Source organism: Typopeltis vanoorti, chromosome 4 (assembly GCF_054136105.1).
Source record: "Typopeltis vanoorti isolate ZY-2024b chromosome 4, IOZ_Tvanoo_1.0, whole genome shotgun sequence".
Lineage (NCBI taxonomy): Eukaryota > Metazoa > Arthropoda > Arachnida > Uropygi > Thelyphonidae > Typopeltis > Typopeltis vanoorti.
Window position 1 is genome coordinate 167,685,007 of NC_143552.1, and position 22,339 is coordinate 167,707,345.

Here is a 22,339-nt window from a genome sequence, read left to right on the forward strand (position 1 = left end):
ATGTAAGCAAAGAGGTTAGCTGTGGATCTTGAATGGCAAAATTCATATTGGTGGTTGATGATTAACTGGTGGGCCTGGCTATTGATGACTCCCTCTAAATTTTGGAGAGGTAGATTGATAGTGGATTTCTAATAGTAAGTGAAACTTCATTGTGAAAAACATTTGATGCAACTATTATTATATTCTTGCTGTTTGATCAGCTGGCATGGCAAGAACATATCAAAAATTGAAACTTTCTTAATATTTTAAAAAATGAATTTTTTTTAAAAAAGACTAAAAGAAATTTGTCTAATAGGTTATTATTATTATTACTGGTGTATATGATTTTGTAATGTTCACAATCAGCTTTACAAGATCATAAAGCATTCATCAATAATTCAATGTTTTTTTGCATTGAAAGATGTTTCCATCTCTCTTTCATATATGGCTGCCATATATGAAATATCATATTATAATTGGCAATGTAGTGGAAAATGTTTTTAATTTGTGGTTCATAATTTACAGTCCCTGATATTTCAACTTAAACAGATTTTAATTAAACAAATTCCAAGTAAATGCATGATATTATTAATCAGATATTAGTCATATCTCTTATTTTTTAATAAAACAGGTGTAATATAAAGTGATTTTCTGTTCTCGAAAAATTGACAATCTTTGATATATGCAGCACATTTACTTCTTTTTTTTTTTTTTTTTTTTTAATGAAATGCTAAACATTTTATAACTTGACCATTTCATCTTGAGGGTATATGATATACTCACATTTCAGCTTGTGCATTTGTTTGTTAGGTACCAACTTTCTCCATGCATTAACATATATTCTGAAATTATATATCTGCCCCCCCCCCCCCACACCATAATAACTCAAGTCATTATAGTTGAACAGATTTTAATGTTATTTGGTATTTAAAATTTTTATTAAAATTAATCATAATTTTAAATGCAAAGCAACTTAAAAATCCTTTTAAAATATGACTAAAATTATATAAATATGAGGACACACGTATAAATATGAGTAGTGAAGCTAACATAATTACATAAATATGAACATAAATTTTCCATATTCACATTGGTAGCAGTCTTAATTTTGCACAAGATATTCTGAAAATAGCATTTAATAATCACCAACTTTGTTATTCTCAGTTTCAAGACAATCCTACCAAATTATAAATAGGCATGAAGCATATTTCAGTATTCACAGATTTCCAGTTTTCTATATTATTTATATGTTGCCTGTCATATTTCTGCTATAGTCAACTGGCTTGCATAAAGAGAAAATGATTTATAGAGTTTATGGTAAGTCTTAAATATAATTTTAATGAAGATTACTACACATCTTGAATGATGCTCAGTCTTAATAAAACTAACAATAGCAACAAAGTACTGAATGAAAGACATTTTGTTAAATTAATCAAAAGAATATTCCTCCACTTTACTAGAAACGAGTAAAATTTCAACAGTAATCATGATACTCTTTGGTTACAAAAGACATCTCTCTAAATCCTGTTCGGGGACATTAGAAATCAAGTGAAAAGAGCACACTGTTTTTCCTCCAGAAACACACGTTTTACCTTCTGCAAAACTAACTGACCTGATTTATATTCCTGAGACAGGTTTGATTCCCTTGTTATTATCAAAACCAGGTATATTTAAAAAGATCACTTTAACAGGTTGGCATACCTTATCTGCTGTAGAGGAAGACACAATGGGATTTTTTTTTAACAATACTTTGTATAAAATGTCTTATAAGGTAAGTCTAAAAGCATTATAGAACTGTATGTAATGTAATTAATTTGAGGACTCTTGAATAATGCAGGTGTTCACAGCAAATCTGTTTTATGTAAGTATACCTACAGATATTCACTATAAGGCTATAACTAGAGCAGGACTTTTGCAACTGTTGTCCCATAGTCATTTTGATGAAATCTAAACTCTATAAATGTAGTAAAATAAACAGCTTAAAATAGTATATGGCATAAGCAGAGAGAAGTGGTTGCACTTATGTATATATCTAATATTTTCTGTCTATGTTCAGTATTTCTGATGCAGATTGAAGTGAATGAAGACTCAGTGCATGGTACCTATTTAATATATGATTTTCAATTGCAGTTAGTTTGTATCCCAGTTTGAATGTGATGGCAAGAATGAAACAAATGAAAAAGTTTGAAAATCCCTGTGCTAGATTATCAGTTCTTCAAAATACCATATATACAACGGTATAGTAAATTTAATGCTTCTCATGCAAAATATACCTATTTAAGCATTTCAACATGATATATTTATGTATACATAAGCCATTTTCTAAATACATAACAGGTAAAACATTTCATTTCAATACAAACTTTCAACGGTTACCAATAACATTGATGGTATGTCCATTTCAACAATCCATATAAAAGTAACCCACAAAGTACTATATACTTCATTAATTATCTACATTCTTTGATTTGATTTTGTTCCAGGTAATCTTGATTACAATTCAGTTGAGTAATCTGCACTTTTTTTTTCCTGAGCATATTTTATAATATGTAAAATCCTACAGCATTATACCAGTACGACTTAATTTTAAAAAAAGTCAACATTTTGCTATTTTATATAAAACAGTGGAAATCCAGTTAAAAAAAAAGAAGGAAAAGCTGCAGTTGTAAGAATACAATTCTAATGAATAATAAGGCAAATTCTTATGCATTTGAGCAAAACCGGATGTTGAAGGTGAACATAAATATGAAAACTAGTGTTACATAAATTTAGGCTCAACGATAACTGACTGTTCTGTTCAGCTTGTCCTCATTTATCTTTTTGAAAGTGCAAGTTCACCCAAATAGTTTTTCAAAACAAACATGACAGTAGGGTTTATCATTTTGTTCTTTGAAAGTACCTTTGTTGAGCTGCTTCAGACAAAAAGAACACACAAAATGCTCTGGATGAAATTTCCGAAACATGGCTGTAACACATCTGCCTGTAATAGGCTTATGGCAACCAGCACATAGGGATCCTCTCTTGGCATGATAATGCGTTTCACAGTAAGGTTGTCCCTCATGATCATAAAAGCTGCCTCCATTAAATGACTGCCTACAGTCCTGAAATGAAACAAATAAATTATTATATTCATATATATACATATGAAAGAATGATCATTAACTAGGTTAACATACATATTTTTATAAAGAATTGAATGACTAGATCCGAGATTTAAGTAAAAAGGTTTTAATATAAAAACACGACTAGTTTTGGCTTAACAGCCTTCATTAGGTGAGATTATAAAAGAAAGAAAAAAAGAAAAAACACTGAAGCTTAAATAAACTATGAACATCATAGAGAGTCTCTATACATAATCAACACTAAATCATTGCAGTTGTATTTAAAGCTGTTCTTTTGTTAGTTGTATTGTTGGGAAAGTGGGTGCTAGTAGCATCTCGTGAATGCCAGTACATGATTACAGCTGTATGACAATCTGGGAGGTTGTAGCTCAAGTTATTTATTTAGATGAACAGAATTGAAGATGATTTTTCTAGATTCCACGATTTTTCTCTCTAGTTCATCATTGCCACGGAAGATTAGTAGATTTTTCCCAGCAGACTTTGTCACTTTAGTTTTCATCATTAGGATTAGAGCTGAGAAAAGGATATGACTAGATAACACTGGCTCGCTGTCTCTTGTACAAATCTGTCGAATTGCGTATAGAAGAACACGAGGGACATTACTTACAAGAGACAGCAAGCCAGTGTATTATCTAGTCATATCCTTTTCTCAGCTAATCCTAATGATGAAAACCAAAGTCACAAAGTCTGCTGGGAAAAATCTACTAACATCTTCCATAGCAATGATGAACTAGAGAGAAATCATCTTCAATCCTGTTCATCTAAATAATAACTTGAGCTACAACCTCCCAGATTGTCATACAGCTGTAATCATGTACTGGCGTTCACGAGATGCTACTAGCATCCACTTTCCCAACAATACAACTAACAAAAGAACAGCTTTAAATACAACCGCAATGATTTAGTGTCGATTATGTATAGAGACTCTCTATGGTGTTCATAGTTTATTTAAGCTTCAGTGTTTTTTCTTTTTTTCTTTCTTTTATAATCTCACCTAATGAAGGCTGTTAAGCCGAAACTAGTTATGTTTTTATATTAAAACCTTTTTACTGAAATCTCGGTTCTAGTCATTCAATTCTTTATAAAAAAAATATATATATGAGTGCTTCTACAGTTCAAATCCATCAGTTAGGGGATTTCAGAAACGAATGTTCCAACTTTGGCTTGAACGACACCCAAATTCTGAAATTTCATTCGAAAGGCTGATGCAGCAACGCAGCTTCATTATCAAACACAAGGTATTTAGTGAACTTGAGCTGGAAGCACTGAAACCTCAAGCTGTAAAAGGAGACCGTACTGACCCTGAAGTGACCAAGAATATGAATGGAGTAGAACCAGATTCCAACGTGCAGAATGCTGAAAATTTTGAAAATATACAAATAGTTGAAAGGAAGCTATCAGATAAGGAACAAGAACTCGCAAGAAAAATTATCGAGCAAATGAACAGCAACCAGGAACGAGTTAGGCTTCCAATATTGAGAAGTACCTGAACAAAAACTGAAGGAACTTCTACAAGAGGCCAATAAAGCAAATTCGTTTGCCCAATATTCCTACTGCAACTATTGGGCAAACGAATCAACTTATGTACTCAATAGCCTACGTCGTAACATTTGAATTAGGATATAAAATCAGTGAACCCAAAAGCAGTAAGGCTCAGGAACCAAAATGGAAGCACTGACTGGAGAATAAAATTCTTAAACTCAGAGCAGACGTAAGCAATTTGAAAAACCTTAAGGAAAAGAAGCTGAAAAACACAAAAAGATATAATACTGGAACACGACCTATTGATGAAGTATTAGAGGAAGTGAAGCAAAAAATAGTTGCAGTTAAAATAAGAAGATACAGTGCACTCATTGAACAGTACAAGCAAAATTCGATGTTTTGCGAAAATCAGCACCAGTTTTACAAGAAAATTGATTGAACGAATCTCAAGAACGAAAAATGGACCAACGGAAAATAACTGAAATGGTTCAAAAGCAAGCTAAAAAAATAAAAAATTGGTCAACACCCAGGAAGGATGAATTACATGGCTACTGGTTAAAATATCCAACAGGCTTACGTGAAAGACTCGCTAACCAATTTTATGATGTTTTAGAAGGAAAAGGCAAAGAAGAGTGGCTCACAGCAGGGAAAACGTTTTTGATCATAAAGGATAAAGAAAAAGGTCCAAACCCAGAAAACTTCCGACCAATAACCTGCCTGCCAACAACTTTTAAGCTACTCACAGGCATACTAGCTGATAAAATATACAGCTATCTTAAAGCAAATTCTCTTCTCCCAATTGAACAAAAAGGTAACAGCAAAAATTCAAGAAGCACAAAAGACCAATTGCTGATTGATAAAATGATTCTTAAAAATTGCAAATGTAGAAAAACCAACCTTCATATGGCTTGGATAGATTATAAAAAAGCGTTTGATTCGGTGCCTCATAGTTGGATTTTAAAATGCACAGAACTATTCGATATTAACAAAAACGTGCAAAAAAGTTTTGCAATCCAGCATGAAAAACTGGAAAACAACGTTGATTATAAATAGAGAAGAAATTGGAAAGGTAAACATAAAAAGGGGTATCTTTCAAGGAGACTCATTATCTCCTTTATTGTTTATATTGTCATCGATCCCCTTAACTAGAATTTTAAATAAAACTGCTCATGGTTATCAAACTGTGCAAAGATATCTCACCTTTTATACATGGACAATCTGAAGTTGTATGCAAAATCAGAGAATGAACTCAGATCGTTGCTAAACACTGTGCACATATTCAGTCAAGATATATCAATGGATTTTGGCTTAGACAAATGTGCAATTGCTGGAATAACAAGAGGAAAGTTTGAAGATAGGAACGAAATCGAGCTGCTCGATGGTGAAATAATCAAGGCAATAAAATTCGAAGACAGCTACAAATATTTGGGAATTTTAGAAGCATCACAAATTCTGCACAAAAAGATCAAAGAAAGAACTAGAGCAGAATACATAAGACGATTAAGAAAACTCCTTAAGTCAATGCTTACAGCTGGAAATTTAATAAAAGCAATACCTGTTCTGAGATATTCAGCAGGCATTGTTGAATGGATCCAGCTAGAGATGGAAGATTTAGATCGAAAAACTCGAAAATTAGTGACAATGCACCATGCCCTCAATCCTTGCAATGACATTGATAGGCTATATCTATCACGCAAAAAAGGAGGTAGAGGATTATTACAAGTGAAGCAAGTTACTGAAGAAGAAAAACGAAATTTAAATAATTATCTGCAACAAACAACGGAAAAATTTCTAATTGAGGTAAGGATAGAGGGTTTATTTAAACCCATGGAGACAAAATTGGAATATAAAACCAACTAAGTAAAAGTGAGAACTGAAAGATGGAAAAATAAGGCATTGCATGGAAAATACCTTCACAGCATAGAGGACAGCGCTGACAGCAACTTGACCTGGCAATAGTTGAGAAATGGAGCACTAAAGAAAGAAACAGAATCGGTAATTTTTGCAGCACAAGAACAGGCCATTAAAACCAACGCTATGAAGGCAAAAATACAAAAAATTCAAGAAGACAGTAAATGTAGATTGTGGGAAGAAACAGTAGACCACATTATAAGTGGATGCAGCAAAATTGCACACCGTAAAAGGCATGATAACGTAGGTAAGATAATCCACTGGCATTTATGTAAAAAATATGGGTTTGAAGTATCTGAAGACTATTGGAAGCATAGTTCACCAAAAAGTGGTTGAGAATGAAAAAGCTAAAATACTCTGGGATTTCAAAATCCAGACTGACAAAAGCTTGTAATGTAACACACACGATATCACAGTGGTTGAAAAAAGTGAAAACAAGGGTGTTAAGTTTATCGAAATATCAGTACCAGGAGATAGTCGGATTGACAACAAAGAAAATGAAAAAATTACAAAATATCGCGATTTGCAAATTGAAGTTGCACGAATCTGGCAAAAGAAAACAAAAGTTGTTCCCATAATAATAGGTGCTTTAGGCGCCATCCCTAAAACACTGAAAAAAACATCTAGAAGCACTCGAGTTAGATGGATTAAAAATTGGGCAGCTGCAAAAGGCCACTTTGTTCGGCACAGCTTTCATTTTCAGAAAGTATTTCCACCACTCATAGGCCCTTAGGTAGGGCTCGAATTAGTGGAATATAACCAGCCTTTTCTTAAGACTGAGGAAGCAAATCAAACTTTGATGAATATTATATATATATATAAAAAAACAAAACAAAGCAAAACAAAAATAGCAATTCACTCGTATATTTTATATATAACTGCATTATTTTATATTATAACTATGCATATAGAAAAACAAAATGACTGATGGAAAAAAAGACAAGAGGAAGAAAAAACAAATAAATAAAAGATACCCAAACTGTACTTTTGTTTGGAAAGTGAAATATTAGCTTCTTAGTTTGCAGAATGAATGGGTTATCTTAAATATAAATAAAGAGCCAAATAGGCTTCATTTCGGTGATATAAACATTATTTAAATTAAGGGGATATTAAATCCCACATTTTTTTTTTAAACCAAATAAGAAACATAATAACAGCATACATTTCCTAGGAAATGTGTTTTACATTATGGAAAATACCAAGAATAACGATCAGAACTTCACCACCTTTGCTGCGAGTTGCCCGAGTTTGTACTTTTGCATTAGCTCATGCTAGTAGTCGCCGATACTTTTATAGTTTCTTATACTATATTCGGCATGAAACTCTCTGATTCCAATTTTGAGTTTCTTATTCGGTTTTAAAACAATGTGGGATTTAATATCCCCTTAATTTAAAAGAATGGGTTATCATTTGCATCTTGCCGCACTTCATTTATTTTTGCAAATTAAATGCAATAATTAATAAATTTATCAATTAATTTGTGCAGTTGACAAAAGTTTGTAAAAGAAAAATCAATATATTTCTTAACCAAATACTAGCAAATGACAGCTTGAACTAAAAAATTTGAGTTTTGATTTTAGAAAATGAACATTGTGATGATTCATTGATTTATGTCAGTTTTACAATTGATTAATGAAGACACTACGTTTATTTTGTCATGGCCATATTTGCATTTAATACCAAGGAAAATATGAGAAATAGAGAGGCAAGAAAGAAAAAAAAATAGTCATCAATTTATACTGATTATTGTTTTTTTTTTTTTTTTTTTTCCTTTTGCCTTTTCTTTAGTATAAGATACAACTGATTGGTGAAAATGCCATATTTGCATCTGATATATATGAGTGAATCATCACATTATCATTATTCAGGTATCTCCAATAGAATCAGACCTATTATTCACACGATACCTATCATCCCTCTCCTTATACTCATTTGTGGATAAAGCACTCAATCATATCTGACAATAAATTCACTGTCAAACATCATCAACTCACTGTCCCCAAACTCATCACCCCAAAGTCCCTGGCATCTTCAGTTCCCTGAAGTTCATTCCCATCAATGTAATACACAGCATGTAATCTCCTCTTCCCAAAGTGCATCACCTTACACTTGGCCACATTAAATTCATAGACATTTACCTTTGCCCATAGTGCCACTTTATTTAAGTCATCCTATAGAATCTCAACATCACCTTCATTTACTATCACTCTTCCCAGTTTTTCATCATCAGCAAACAACTGAATACTTCCATCAAATCATTTCCTATATCACTATGTACAAATTGAACAACAGAAGATGAAGTACTAAACTCTCTGGCACACCACCAATCACCTGTCTTCTCCTGGACTCAAGCTCCTCCATAACCCATTCTATGATATTTGTCTATCAGTCACCCTCTAAATTCAAATCGCCAAATTAATATTCATTTGGTCCAATTTATACAACAGAGTTCTATGCTGAATCCTGTCAAATGCCTTTGCCAAGTCCAGCAAGATCACTGAGTAGCCATTTCCTTTATCCAACTCCATTGTTACTTTCTAAAAAAGTAAGCAAATTACCAAGGTAAGACCTCATCATCATCATCAAATTCCTGCCATGTACCCTCAAGGGGTGTACAGGATATGACAGTACTACATGAAAAAATTACATCATTACTAACTTCCTATCTACAATTTTCCTCCAAATCAGTCTGTTACTTGTCAAGACTCCAACATTATCAGATCTTATATTTCTATCGTCTAAGGCACTTTGTACCGTATCAATCCACCTATATCTTGGTCTTCCTCTGGGTCGTTTTCCTGCCAACCTGGCAGAGAACACTTGTTTTGCTAATCTTTCCTCTCCCATTCTATTTAAGTGACCATACCATCTGAGATTAGCTCTGCTAACGCATTCCTGGATGCTGACAATGTCAAGTTCTTTCCTATCCTTCAGGATTCCTTTCCTATCCGTCAAGGTAAGACCTATCCTTCGTAAAACCATGTTTCCCCATTATAAAGTATCATATTCCTTGCCATCTGCTTCTGAATTCTGTCTCTCACCAAAACTATAACTACCACTCCTGAAATTCTGAGTGGCCTATAATTTGCTACTTCTGGCTTGGAGCCTCCTTTATGCAGCAGTGTTGTAACGTCCTCCCTAACTGACTGTTCCATTTTTGTTGGTTTGTTAATCTTATCTTTACCTCTTTAAATTCCATTTTTATTCATTAGTTGATTGATTGATGCTCATCTGAATATAAAGAAATTTATATTATACTGCACCACTCTATATTCAGTTTAGTCTAAATAATATAGAGGAATCATTCATCAACTATACTTATATTATCACTTTATCGTCAAGCCGAGGTTATTAATAGCTTTTAAGGCTTCCGCAAAGGTCCAATTAATTTTATGAGCAGTGCACTGAAAGAAAATCAGGCAAACACCAAGTTTAACTCAACAAAAGTTGTGTAGCGCAATAAAAAATCAAGCTGATGCTGAAAGTTTGCAGGATGATTTAAATAAGCTGGTAAAATGGGCAAAAGATAACGGATGTCAGTTCAATGTGGAAAAGTGGAAAAGTCATGCATTTTGGGATTAAAAGATTACCAGCTGTGTACTACATTGATGGAAAGGTACTCCAAGAGACTGATGAGGCTAGGGACTTAGGGGTGTTGGTAGATAAGGAGATGAAGTTCAGAGGACACATTGCTAAGGTGTCCAAGATTGCACACAGGATTACTTGGTTGTTGAGGAACACACTGACATCCAGAGATAAAGAGGTTATTATTCCCCTTTATAAAGCATTGATACTTCCACATTTGGATTACTGTGCTCAGGTCTGGTCATCTGGATTCCTTGGAGAGAGTTCAGAGAAGAGTGACCAAGTTGGTGAGTGATATAAAAAATGCCCCCTACATTGATAGATTGAGAGCTTGTGGATTGCAGAGATTGGTTGATAGGCAAAGAAGAAGGGATATGATAGAAACATTTAAATTACTGAAAGGTTTTTATAGGATTGATGCAGGGGAAATGTTTCAGCTGTGTGATAGTGATGGAAGAACAAGAGGTCATCTCTGGAAATTAAAGAAGAGTGTGGTTAACAAAGGTGTGAGAAAAAGATTTTTTGCCTGGAGGGTGGTGAACGAGTGGAATTCACTGCCTGACTTAGTTGTGAGTTCTTCGTCTGTAAATGAATTCAAGAAGAGATATGACAGATATTGTTTTGCTAGTTTAGGTCTCCCACGATGAGTCTACTGACTCCATGGAGATACCCGTAATAATAATAATAAAGAAAACGTAATGTGGAAGAGTACAACATATACATTCATGTATAACTATCTGCAAAAGGTTATCAAATTGAATAATTACAAAAATTCATATTCAGATATTAGTAACTTCTTATTTAGGGTTGAGGATTATGGCTAACGTTGACACTTCTTAATTCTTAAAGCATCAGTAATTCTTGCACATAGTTCCCTCTACCCAATTAGATGAATTAAATCATAAATATATTAGCTCAGTTTAAAATATTCAGAATAATTACAATCCATTAACTATCAAACATTCATTTTTCAGTTCTTTATGCTCAGTCAATCAAGTTGAGAATAGTTCTTAAAAGTTTAACCTTCCAAATGTTACAATAACTAATCTTATGACAGGCTACACTATATTCTTTCTCAGTCAGCTAACACTTAATAGATCAGCATAATGTCGGATGTTAGAGTACTTCAGTACATCTAACATCCGACCATTAATTGACATAACATCACAGCTAAGGTCAAAATATATCCAACAGAGTTAACTGTTATAGCTTCACAGGTTATAGAAAGGACAACTCTTACTCTTACCGACTATCATGGCATCTCTTTGCTTATACACATCGAATTCGCATAGGCACATTTGAAATTCTGGTTGACTTTTACTTTATGGCAACACAATTCAAAGAAATCCTTCCACTATAATAACTGAATTATAGACAGAAATACACAAGTCTTGATGCACTTGGTTTAAGTTATCTACTAATTCCTTATTTTCTTCTATGTATTAATTTCAGTTCTGCACTATTCTTCCACTAACCATTTGGAATTTATCATAGTATCAGAACTCCCATAGAAGTAATTCGAAATGCCTATTAATTCCTTGTCCTTTCCTAGTCAATTTACGGCACATATCAACTCCCCTAGACCAGAAGGATTGCAGTAACTATCATGGCATCTCTTTGCTCAGCCTGCCTGGGAAAGTGTATGCTAGGTGCTTGGAAAGATGGTGCAGAAGCATAGTTGAGTCAAAGTTCCAGGAAGAACAATGTGGCTTTCGTCCTGGTAGAAGCACAACTGACGAAATCTTCACTTTAAGGCAAGTCTTTGAGAAATCTTGAGAATATGCCAAGAATATCTACACGTTTTGTGGACTTGAAGAAGGCATATGACCAGGTTCCTCGGGATAAACTTTGGCATTAGGAGTATGGAGTGGATGGCCAACTATTAGCTGCCATCAAGTCCCTGTATGAATGCCCAGAGTTTTGTGTCAGGATAAACAGCACAAAGTCTGAACCTTTCACAGTCTCCGTTGGCCTCCGCCAAGGGTGTGTTCTGTCACCCCTCCTTTTCATAATATTTATGGACTGGATCGATAGGCACAGCCGAGGCAGTGAGTGTGTCAGAATTGGAAGATGTAGCATTGGATGTCTGCTTTTTGCAGATAACCTCCAGCAGACCCTGAATAGGTTTGTAGCTATTTGTGCAGATGCTGGATTGAAGATCAGTGTGGCCAAAACTGAAACATTTGTGGTCTCAAGACAACCATCCCAGTGCACTCTACATGTAAGCAGAGTTCCAATGAGGCAGGTGGAGAAGTTTAAATACCTTGGGTCCATATTCACGAATGAAATGATGGAAAATGGGACGTAGAGAGATATGCGAATTGGCTTAGCAAGCTCAATATTGCGGGAACTTGGCCATTCGGTAGTATTGAATCGGAAGTTAAGCCAGAAGGCAAAGCTGGCTGTCTTCAATACAGTCTGTCCCTATCCTCACCTATGGTCATGAGAGTTGGGTAATGACCGAAAGAATGCAGACACGAATCCAAGCGGCTGAAATGAGGTTCCTTCAAAGGGTTGTGGGGCTGACAAGACTCGACAGAGTCAGAAGCTCTTCAATTCAGGAAACCCTCAATACTCAACTGCTGCTTCTCTGTGTTAAGAGATCACAGGCATCTGGTCAGAATGCCACAAGAGAGGCTCCCTCAGCAGGCCCTCTTTGCCAAGCCAGAGGGTGGAAGGCCAAGGACCCACTGGATAGATTATATCCAAAACCTTGGGTGGACACATTTGGGAATCCCACCAGAACACCTGAGCTTAGCGGCAGAGGATCGTGACCATTGGAAGTTCCTCTTGCAGCTGTTTCCCTCACAACCCAATTAGGAAAGGTGGGCCTTGAAGATGTATGTATGTATATATCAACTCCCCTTCTGCCACTCGCTACTGATCTCTATGCTGTCTCTAGGGCTACTCTTTTTGTTTTCCGATCAACTACGTTCTCTCTTTCCTGCCAAAATCTGGTTTTAATCAGTTCAGCTTAATATCAACTGGCTTTTCTCTTTATACACAGTAGCTCACATTCTCAGCACGAGCTAACTAAAAATAACTCCGTTTCTCCGTCAGCAGCTAATCAAATCCAATCAGTAGAATTCTATAAAATTACTTTCACTTACAGAAATAACAAAAAAAAAAAATATATATATATATATTACAGTTCACATAAGGTACATTTAAATTTATATACACACAGGTTTTTATAATAATTTCACATAATAAAGTAAATAAAATGAATGACATTTTCATATAGTCTTTTTTTATTACAAATACATATCCTAAGATTATATAATTATTAATAACAAACAAAACTCAAAGCGATTATATGAATAACATATTATAAGCAAGAGACTAATAACAAATAATATTTACAAGTCTTGCTTATGACATGGTGGATTATGTTAAATATGAATGAAGTATTATAATATATAAAATATCTTCATTCACAATTTAACAAAGGCCTACTCTTTCTCTGAAAAATTTTTCTTTAAAGAAAAATTTTTCACGTAAGATTCATTGGTGGAGGAATCAGACTTCTCATCTTTTCAAGTTCTTAAGTAGTACCTAGTTTGAACCAAGCCAGATTTGTTATCATGTTTTATATTTTTATTTCTTTCTGCATTTCCTTTTGGATCCTTGCTGTTTCTAACATAAGAAAATATTTGTTCTTTATGCTTATAGTGAGGTAATGTCCTTTCAGGGTAGAAACTCTGTTCTCTGTCACTACCACCTTGTCTCATGCCTTGGTAATCAGTTCTTTTGGTATTCCTTCTGTGATCACTCATTTCCTTGTATTTCCATTGACTTCCCAAATTTCTAATTCTATTATGTAAGACTTCCCAAATTTCTAATTCTATTATGTAAGGCAGTTACCTTAGCAAAATTAACTTTAACTGTTAGTTGATTTTCAGTGCCAACATCTGATTCAGGCATGGATATTTGCTGCTGTGATGGTTCATCAGTATCAAGTTGTGTTTCAGTCTGATAAAGCACATCAGAATTTACATCACTATCCTTTTCAGTTGATTTACTTACAGATGACTTTACCTTAGTAGGAGGTGCCAATTCATTTGGTAAATAAAACTTTTTTGTCTGTCGCCTTGTTCCATCATATACATGATTACTATTTCTTCTGATACTTATTTTCCTGTTCATTAGGGATATTTCCCTTTTAGAAAAATTACAGGAGAATTGATACTTTGCCAAGAAATTTGTTCCTAATATAATGTGGGAGCTTAAGTTGGATGTTGAGGGGACAACAAGCAAATCCTGCCAGACACATAATCTAAATTCTGGTAGGTAAATCCTTGTGCTGCGAACTTTCTCATAAGCTATGAAGTTTGAGTCTGAGAGATTAGTAAAATTTTCACAGGTTCTCTCAGTTTGGCAATGCTCTTCCATAACTTGTGTTTTATGCTTAAGAAATAGTCCATTCTAATGGTCGAGGCATTGCATCCTGTATCTAATAAAATGCTACACTTAGAGCATAGGATATCTCCTGTAATTCTCATCAATTGTTCATTTAAATTGGGGGATTTCTGAATTCTATTATACCTTCTGTGAGGCATGTGTCCAAATTTTGAATCCCATATTTTATTAGAGTAATTTCTTTTGTTATAGAAACAATTACTGACAAGATGTCCAATTTTATTGCAACTATAACATTTGGGAGGATCTCTATGTTCTCTCTCTGTTTGAGGTTGAGGGACAATGGGCATTTGTTGTTTAACATTTTCTAGTCCTTGAATCACCTTATCCAGATTAGCTAAAATGGGTTGATTTTGTTTTTCCACCTCTTGTTTAATTATCTTATTAATTTTATCTGTTGTGGGCTTTGGTCTTCTTGAGACTTTACAGTAATTGCTGTTAATTTCCTCATTACCTCATTAAGACTATCCATTATTGGTTGTTGTAATTTTTTTACTTCCTGGTGAATTAGGGTTTGCACTTCTGCCATCAGCTTTTTCTTGGACTGTTCTTTATTTTCAGCTATGCAATTAACATTACTTGGACTTTCTCCAATATTCTTTCCTTTTTATCTTTATTTTTCTTTTCAATTTCAGATTAGTTCAAGGAACAACCAGTCTTATTTACAACATTCACAAGACCTACACTGGATAAGGGACAAAAGTCTCCAATTATTTGACAACCTTAAAACATTCTTCTAAGGTGTTAATTCTCTTCTTGTAGGCAGTCTCCTGTAATTCTAATTTTACGCCTTGGCGAAACTGTTGGAACACAGCCCAATCTAAATGAGGTTTATCTCCATTAGACAAGTTTAAACTGTTGGAAAGAGTTAATATGTGGTTGTAAAAATCTGTGACACTTTCTTTATCCTTTTGTGTGGTTCTCTGTAGTTTCCACAAGTTTGGACCAATACTTCTTAATTTAGAGTACTGTGAAATCAAAACATCTTTAAATTTATGATATTCTAACGTTTCCTTAAGAATCGGGAATGAATATAAAAATGTTTTTGCTTTACCAATTAATTTACTTCTCAGCAATATTAATAATTGAAAGTCAGTCCAATTTGCTACTTCCCTTAGCTTTTCAACGAAAGAAAAAAGAGATAGTACATCATCTGATTCTTCTCCCAAAAATCGAGGAAAGATGTGTGAAAGAAATTCACAATCTTCCATTCCCATACTGGATGTAACAGCCATATTAATCTATCAGCTTCAAATTTAAATCCTATAATCTCAATTCTAAAATAACCTTTTTCTTTACCTGATTCTGCTTCATAACCTGCTCACTGTGATTCACTTAATTTTACTATCAAGGTTTTAAGGATTATTTCTTCTTCTACTATCACATAAAATTTCAATCGCCTAATTTATACTAGTGAATTTACATCCTGTCGGCTGCACCATTTTGTTGTAACGTCCTACCTAACTGACTTCCATTTTTGTTGGTTTGTTAATCTTATCTTTACCTCTTCAAATTCCGTTTTTATTCATTAGTTGTTGCTTGATGCTCATCTGAATATAAAGAAATTTATATTATACTGCGCAGCCCTATATTCAGATTAGTCTAAATAATATAGAGGAATCAATCATCAACTATACTTATATTATCACTTTATCTTCAGGCCGAGGTTATTAATAGCTTTTAAGGCTTCCACAAAGGTCTGATTAATTTTATGAGTGGTGCAATGAAAGAAAATCAGGCAAACACCAAGTTTAACTCAACAAAAGAAAACATTTAATGTGGAATAATACAACATATACATTCAAGTATAACTATCTGCTAAAGGTTATCAAATTGAGCAATTACAAAAATTCATATTCAGATATTAGTAACTTCTTATTTAGGTTTGAGGATTATGGCTAATGTTGACACTTCTTAATTCTTAAAGCATCAGTAATTGTATGGAGATTCCCTAGTAAGAGGTGTGTTAGTTGAGAGTTTAACAAAATCGTACCAACCTGGTGCGACCGTAAAGAATGTAAGCGAGTCAATTAGAATGCAAAAACAGCAGGTGAAGGAACTGATAGTGGTAGCGGCTACAAATGATTTGAAAGGAAAGAAAAAGGCTATGAGTGAGGATGTGAAGAAATTGCTTGAGGTAGCAAAAGAAAAGAGTGAGAGAGTTAGGATGGTGAGTCTGTTGCCAAGGCATGACAGTGAAGAGTATAAGAAGGAGGGCCATAATTGCTAATGACTTTATGCGTGAATTATGTTTGATGAGTGGTGTGGAATTTGTGGATGTGCGGAATGAGTTTGATGGGCGAAAGGATTTATATAAAATGGATGGATTACATTTGAATGGATTTGGTGTGCGGAGACTTTAAAAGGTGTTGTCGAATGTGGTGGAAGTGAATGTACAGAGTTATTAAGGTGGGGGAGAAGTAGATATGCAGATTTTAGAGAGACAATTGAGTGTGTGAATGTGTGTAATATGCCCAAGCAAGTAGGAAAGACCACAAATTAGAATGGGATAGTTAGTATAAGGCATCAAAATAGGGATGGGACAAATCGGCTTCTTCAGTTCATGTATACAAATGCCAGAAGTATTAGGAACAAGAAGGAAGAATTTTTGGCCTTGGTTCACACTTCCAGATCACAGGTTATTGGCATTAGTGAAACATGGCTGACAGAAGATGACACAGCTAGTGGGATTGAATGTGAGGGGTATGGTGTGTTCAGGAGAGACAGGGAGAATAAAATGGGGGGAAGGTGTATTATTGATGATAGCAGATGAGCTACAGCCAAGGAGAATAGAAGTGGAACTGCCAGATAGAGATAAGAGCACATTTGAGGCTATTTGGTGTGAGATTGAAACTAGCAGAACAAAATATACAGTTGGGTGCTGCTATAGACCAGGTGATGGAATAGATGGTGGAGATAGCATGCATAAGCAAATAGAAGAAATGAGTGGAAGGAGGGTAATTATTATGGGAGATTTCAACTATGGTAACATTGATTGGAAGGAGTAGAGGATACATTGGAGGAAGGAATTGGATTTTATGCAGTTATTAAAGGATAACTATCTGCGACAGCATGTAATGGAAAATACTAGGGGTCAGAGAGTGCATTCCATCATGCAATCATCATCCTCATCTTGTCTCTGTCATACTGTGCAGCACACTCCTTATTTTTTACTTCTTACAATAACTTTTTCATATCTTCTCTCATACCATACTTTTCACCTTTCAGATCATTAGCTTGCCAAAATAATACTCTTTCACTTTACATCTTTTCATTCTAATACCTCACTTTTTTGCACCAGCAAAATAAGATTTAGTCAAGTACTCTTATCACAGAATTATCATAAAATAACTTTCTCCTTACTCTCTTTCTATGTCATGCATTCCTTTTTATTATCTGGCACATCTTCTTTACTTTACTCTTCTGAGTTCTCCCACTTACTCGATGTTTCTACAATCATTCAAGTTCACATTTCCTCATGTGAATGCTCCATGTAAGCGTGACACATCTAAATTCCTTTCATGACATCATGAAAGGAATTTAGATGTGTTAGCCACCACAGTTCTATGCACTGGAACCATATGAACAGTATCTAATGTAATATAAAATAGACAACTTTTTTCTAGCTAAACAATACACACAAACAAAAAAAAACTGAAACTGCTTATCTTTCTGCTCCATTCTAGTAGACTTGATTTTTCTACCAATGTACAATTAATTATAGTAAAAATGAGAATATTTTTGGTATAGAAACTGCAATTAGTTAACACTATATATTGAAGTTATTTTTACATACACAAAATCTTCTTACCATACCTCATCATCATTTAAACACAGAGGTTACAGAGGAAACTAGCACCTATATTATTATTATTATTACATGACACTTCCAGGGAATCCAAAGACTCATTCAGGGAGGACACCTACTCTACAACTCTCTGCCTCCACCACTCAATCCACCAACTACAATGAACTGCAACCACGATCATCTACACCAATGGCATCTACTGTATACCACCTCCACGTATTTTCAAAAACAATTACAAACATCCGTGTCCACGGCAGGATTTGAACCCGCAGCCTTTTGACTGGAGATAAGCTAACCACTCGGCCAACCAGGCCAGGCCATATTTATGACAAAAATTTCAGTAAGCTAAATTATGTCTATTCCCTACTTATTTATTTTTAAATAAAAATCCTTTAATGTTTTTTTTTTCCCTCAAAAGGAAGTAAGCAAACTTTTTTTAGCTCTAACTTTTGAAAATTAGTAAGCAACTAGTCTCCACTCTTAGTAATTAATGACAGTCAGTTTCATAGCTACTGATAATTTGTAGACTTATGGATGATGAAAGTACTGCAGACATCTATAATTTTATGTTCCTAGCTAATTGGCATTATTGACTGAAACCATACAAGTTTTACAGTTTTTGACTGCCAGGGTTAAAACTTGATTTTTAAGAAGAATACTATTTGACTTCAAAGAATGACTAAGGAACTGACTGAAGAAGGAGGCGGGGAAAAAAAAGCCTACAAGAAGTTTCTCTAACTGGCTACCAGAATCAGACCAATTATGATCTCATATTTTGTGTGTAGGGTTATGGAAGTTATAAGTCTACACAGTCAACCTATGTTTTTGTTTTTCTTAAGTCCATGTTTTAAAAGATAGCTGGAATGAACACAGATGACAGTATCACAATAAGATATGCCATCATAGTTTGCTGCTAGTTACAAAATTATGCCATGGTTTGAAAACAAATGATTTCATGAAGAGAATTTGAAAATGTTTACAAAAAAAAACATGAAAACATGACAAAACAACACGTACAACATGACAAAATTTCATACTGGCTGAGGAGTCGCCTGGTTAAACAAGGACCTGTTGTTTTCACCAGGGAACCAGGGCGAAGAGCGAAAAGTCAGCTACTGGAACAAATCTGAAAAGACACCCCAACTCAACATCACCAGAGTTAAAGATTGGTACTATCGACATAATAGGGGTAACTGCAACAAAAAAAGACAAAAACTGGTGAGATCTTTTTGAACAATAAATACAAAATGTTATATTCAGGCAATGACAATCAAGGAAAAGAAGGAGTAGCCATAGTATTCAACATTAAATACGAGGCTAATCTTCTTGAATGGCAGGCAGTCTCAAGTAGAGTGATGTGGGCAAATATCATAATTTGGGAACTGGACAATAAGACTTATTTGTGCCTATGGTCCCACAGAAGATTCTACTAAGTTGAGGAATTCTTTGAGTCTTTAGAGAAAGCAACTGACACAATGAAAAAGGAAAAGTTGGTGTCCTTGTTGGGGATCTAAATAGCAGAGTAAGAAATGATTGTCAGACATACAAAAATATTTTGCGAAAATTTGGAGAAAAGAGCAAAGCTAATAATAATGGCAAATACCTTGGATTAATGCTCAGGACATGGACTGGTTATTACTAACACCATGTTCCAACATAAAAATGTGCACAAATTCACATGGAGAGAAGAGGCAAAGAATAAGAAAAGTCTCATTGACTGTGTTATTGTTGATAGTGATATTTTCTCCCTGGTGCAGGACACCAGAGTGTACAGAGGATTTGAAATTGGAAGTGATCACTATTTGATCTTGAGCAGGATAAAATTGAATTTCATACTGAAAAGAATACCATGTAAGAAAGTTTTAAAGGGAATAAAAGTTGAGCAGCTCTCAGATGTGAACTGTAGACTAAAATACACAAAGATTATTGAAGAAAAAATGAAAGAGTTTGAGAACAGGAACCAAATCTTGGAGATTCAGTGGCAAGCCTTGAAGAAAACCCGCATTGATTTAGCCAGAGAGGCAAGTGGCGAGGTTGTCTGAAAGGAGAGAAAAATCAGAACTCCATGGTGGACACAGGAAGTTAAAGAGGCAGTGAAGGAAAAGAAGAAAGCATATCAAAAGTTCCTGGCAAATAAATCAGCTTGGGCTCTTAGAGAATAGAGAGACAAATGTAAGAAAGCTAAACAAAAGTCATGAGAGGACTTTGGTAAGAACATAGAAAATAAATATCAAGAAGGTGGGAAAATGTTCTGGAGATTGTTGAAGAAGCTTAGAAATGAAGAAAAGAATGCTGTAAAAGGAGTTAGAGATGATAAAGGTGATATGAAAATGGGAGAAAAAGATATCTTGAAGTATGGAGTAATTATTTCGAAAAATTGTTAAATGAAACAAGCAGTGATAGTACAGTGGTATATAACACTCAGCAGGCATACAGTCAGGAATACATATCCATACTTGAAGTAGAAAAAGCCATCAAAGGCTTGAAATGTGGAAAGGCAACAAGAGTAGATGATAATCGACCAGAAATGCTGAAGTATGGTGGTATAAAAGTCTTACAGTGGCTGCACTGCATAGTTCAGAAGGCCTGGACAGAGGAGCAGATTCCCGATGATTGGAGTAGAGCTCTCATAGTACCCATATATAAAAAGGGAAATAAAACTGAATGTGAGAATTACAGAGGTATTTACCTACTGAGTGTTCCTGGTAAGATTTATGCCAGTATACTTGAGAAATGGTAAAGAAGAATTGTGGAAGAAAAGCTTAGTGAAGAACAAACTGGATTCAGGCCAAATAGAGCCTGTCAAGATCAGATCTTCACTTTACGACAAAGAGTGGAGAAATCATGGGAAATATAACAAAGATCTACTTAAGTTTTATCAATCTGGAAAAGGCATATGACACCGTGCCAAGAGAGAAACTATTCAATACGCTACAGTTATATGGTGTCAATGGGGCATTATATCAAGCAATACTTAGTCTGTATTTGAGTTTTAAGTCAGCAGTTAGAACTGAACGAACTACAGGAAGATGGTTTAATGCTAAATCTAGTGTGAGACAAGGATGTACATTATCTCCTCTGTTATTCATTATCTATATGGATCACATTATGAAGGAAAGTGGTATTAAACATGATATCAAAATTGGAGATGTTAATGTCAGCTCTTTGCCTTATGCAGATGATGTTATACTTCTAAATAAATCCGATTCTGCAAGATTCCCTGACTAAATTGAATAAGTGTTGTAATAGATATGGTATGAAGGTCAGCAATAAAAAGACAAAGACAACGAAAATAGGCAGAATCAATTGAAAATGTTAACTGCGTTGTGAATGGAGAACCTGTGGAATAAGTAAAACATTTTACTTAGGCACGATTTTTAGTGAAGATAGTAAATTAAATATGGAAATAGACAACAGAATCAACAAAGCTGGTATGGTAGGAAGTCAAGTGAATAAATTCATATGGAATAAGAGAGAAATTAGTCAGAACACTAAATTAGCTGTATATAAGACAGTGTTCAAACCAATTTTAACTTGTGGATCTGAGAGCTGGGTCAGAAGTAAAACACTTGACTAAAGACTAGAAATATGAGAATCTGAGAAAGATTAGAGGCGTGAACACATCAATGGCAATATCATATTAAAAACGCGATGATATTAGGAAAAAACTTGATATTGTCAGCATCCAGGAATGTGTTAGCAGAGCTAATCTCTGGTGGTATGGTCACTTAAACAGAATGGGAGAGGAAAGATTAGCAAAGGTGATATTAATGATGTAGTTAGTAATGATGTAAAGTTTCATGTAGTACTATGATATCCTGTATACCCCCTTGAGGGTTGTACAGGACATGGCAGGAATTTGATGATGATGATAAGAAAAAAAAAACAAAAAAACTCTGGAATATTTTGCTTTTGTGGGGAATGCAGAGAAATACTCCAATAAAGCTCACTGAACAAGTTCTGTGCACCATACTCTTGTTAAACCAAACATTGATACGCATTTAAAATATAATCTCCATTCTGTCTTGTCACT

At 34.5% G+C, this 22,339-nt stretch overlaps 1 protein-coding gene across 6 annotated transcripts in view; it reads right to left on the reverse strand.

Moving 5' to 3' along the window:
* Window positions 1-464: 464 nt before the first annotated feature.
* Window positions 465-22,339, reverse strand: part of LOC150107833 (paxillin-like) — a 344,681-nt gene continuing 322,806 nt past the window's right edge. For all 6 annotated transcript variants that reach the window (XM_090392082.1, XM_090392081.1, XM_090392080.1 and 3 more), the window contains exon 9: window positions 465-3,080. In XM_090392082.1, coding sequence (XP_090248208.1) covers window positions 2,814-3,080 — 267 coding nt within the window. In that variant the 3' untranslated portion in view covers window positions 465-2,813. The remainder of the gene's footprint in view (window positions 3,081-22,339) is intronic.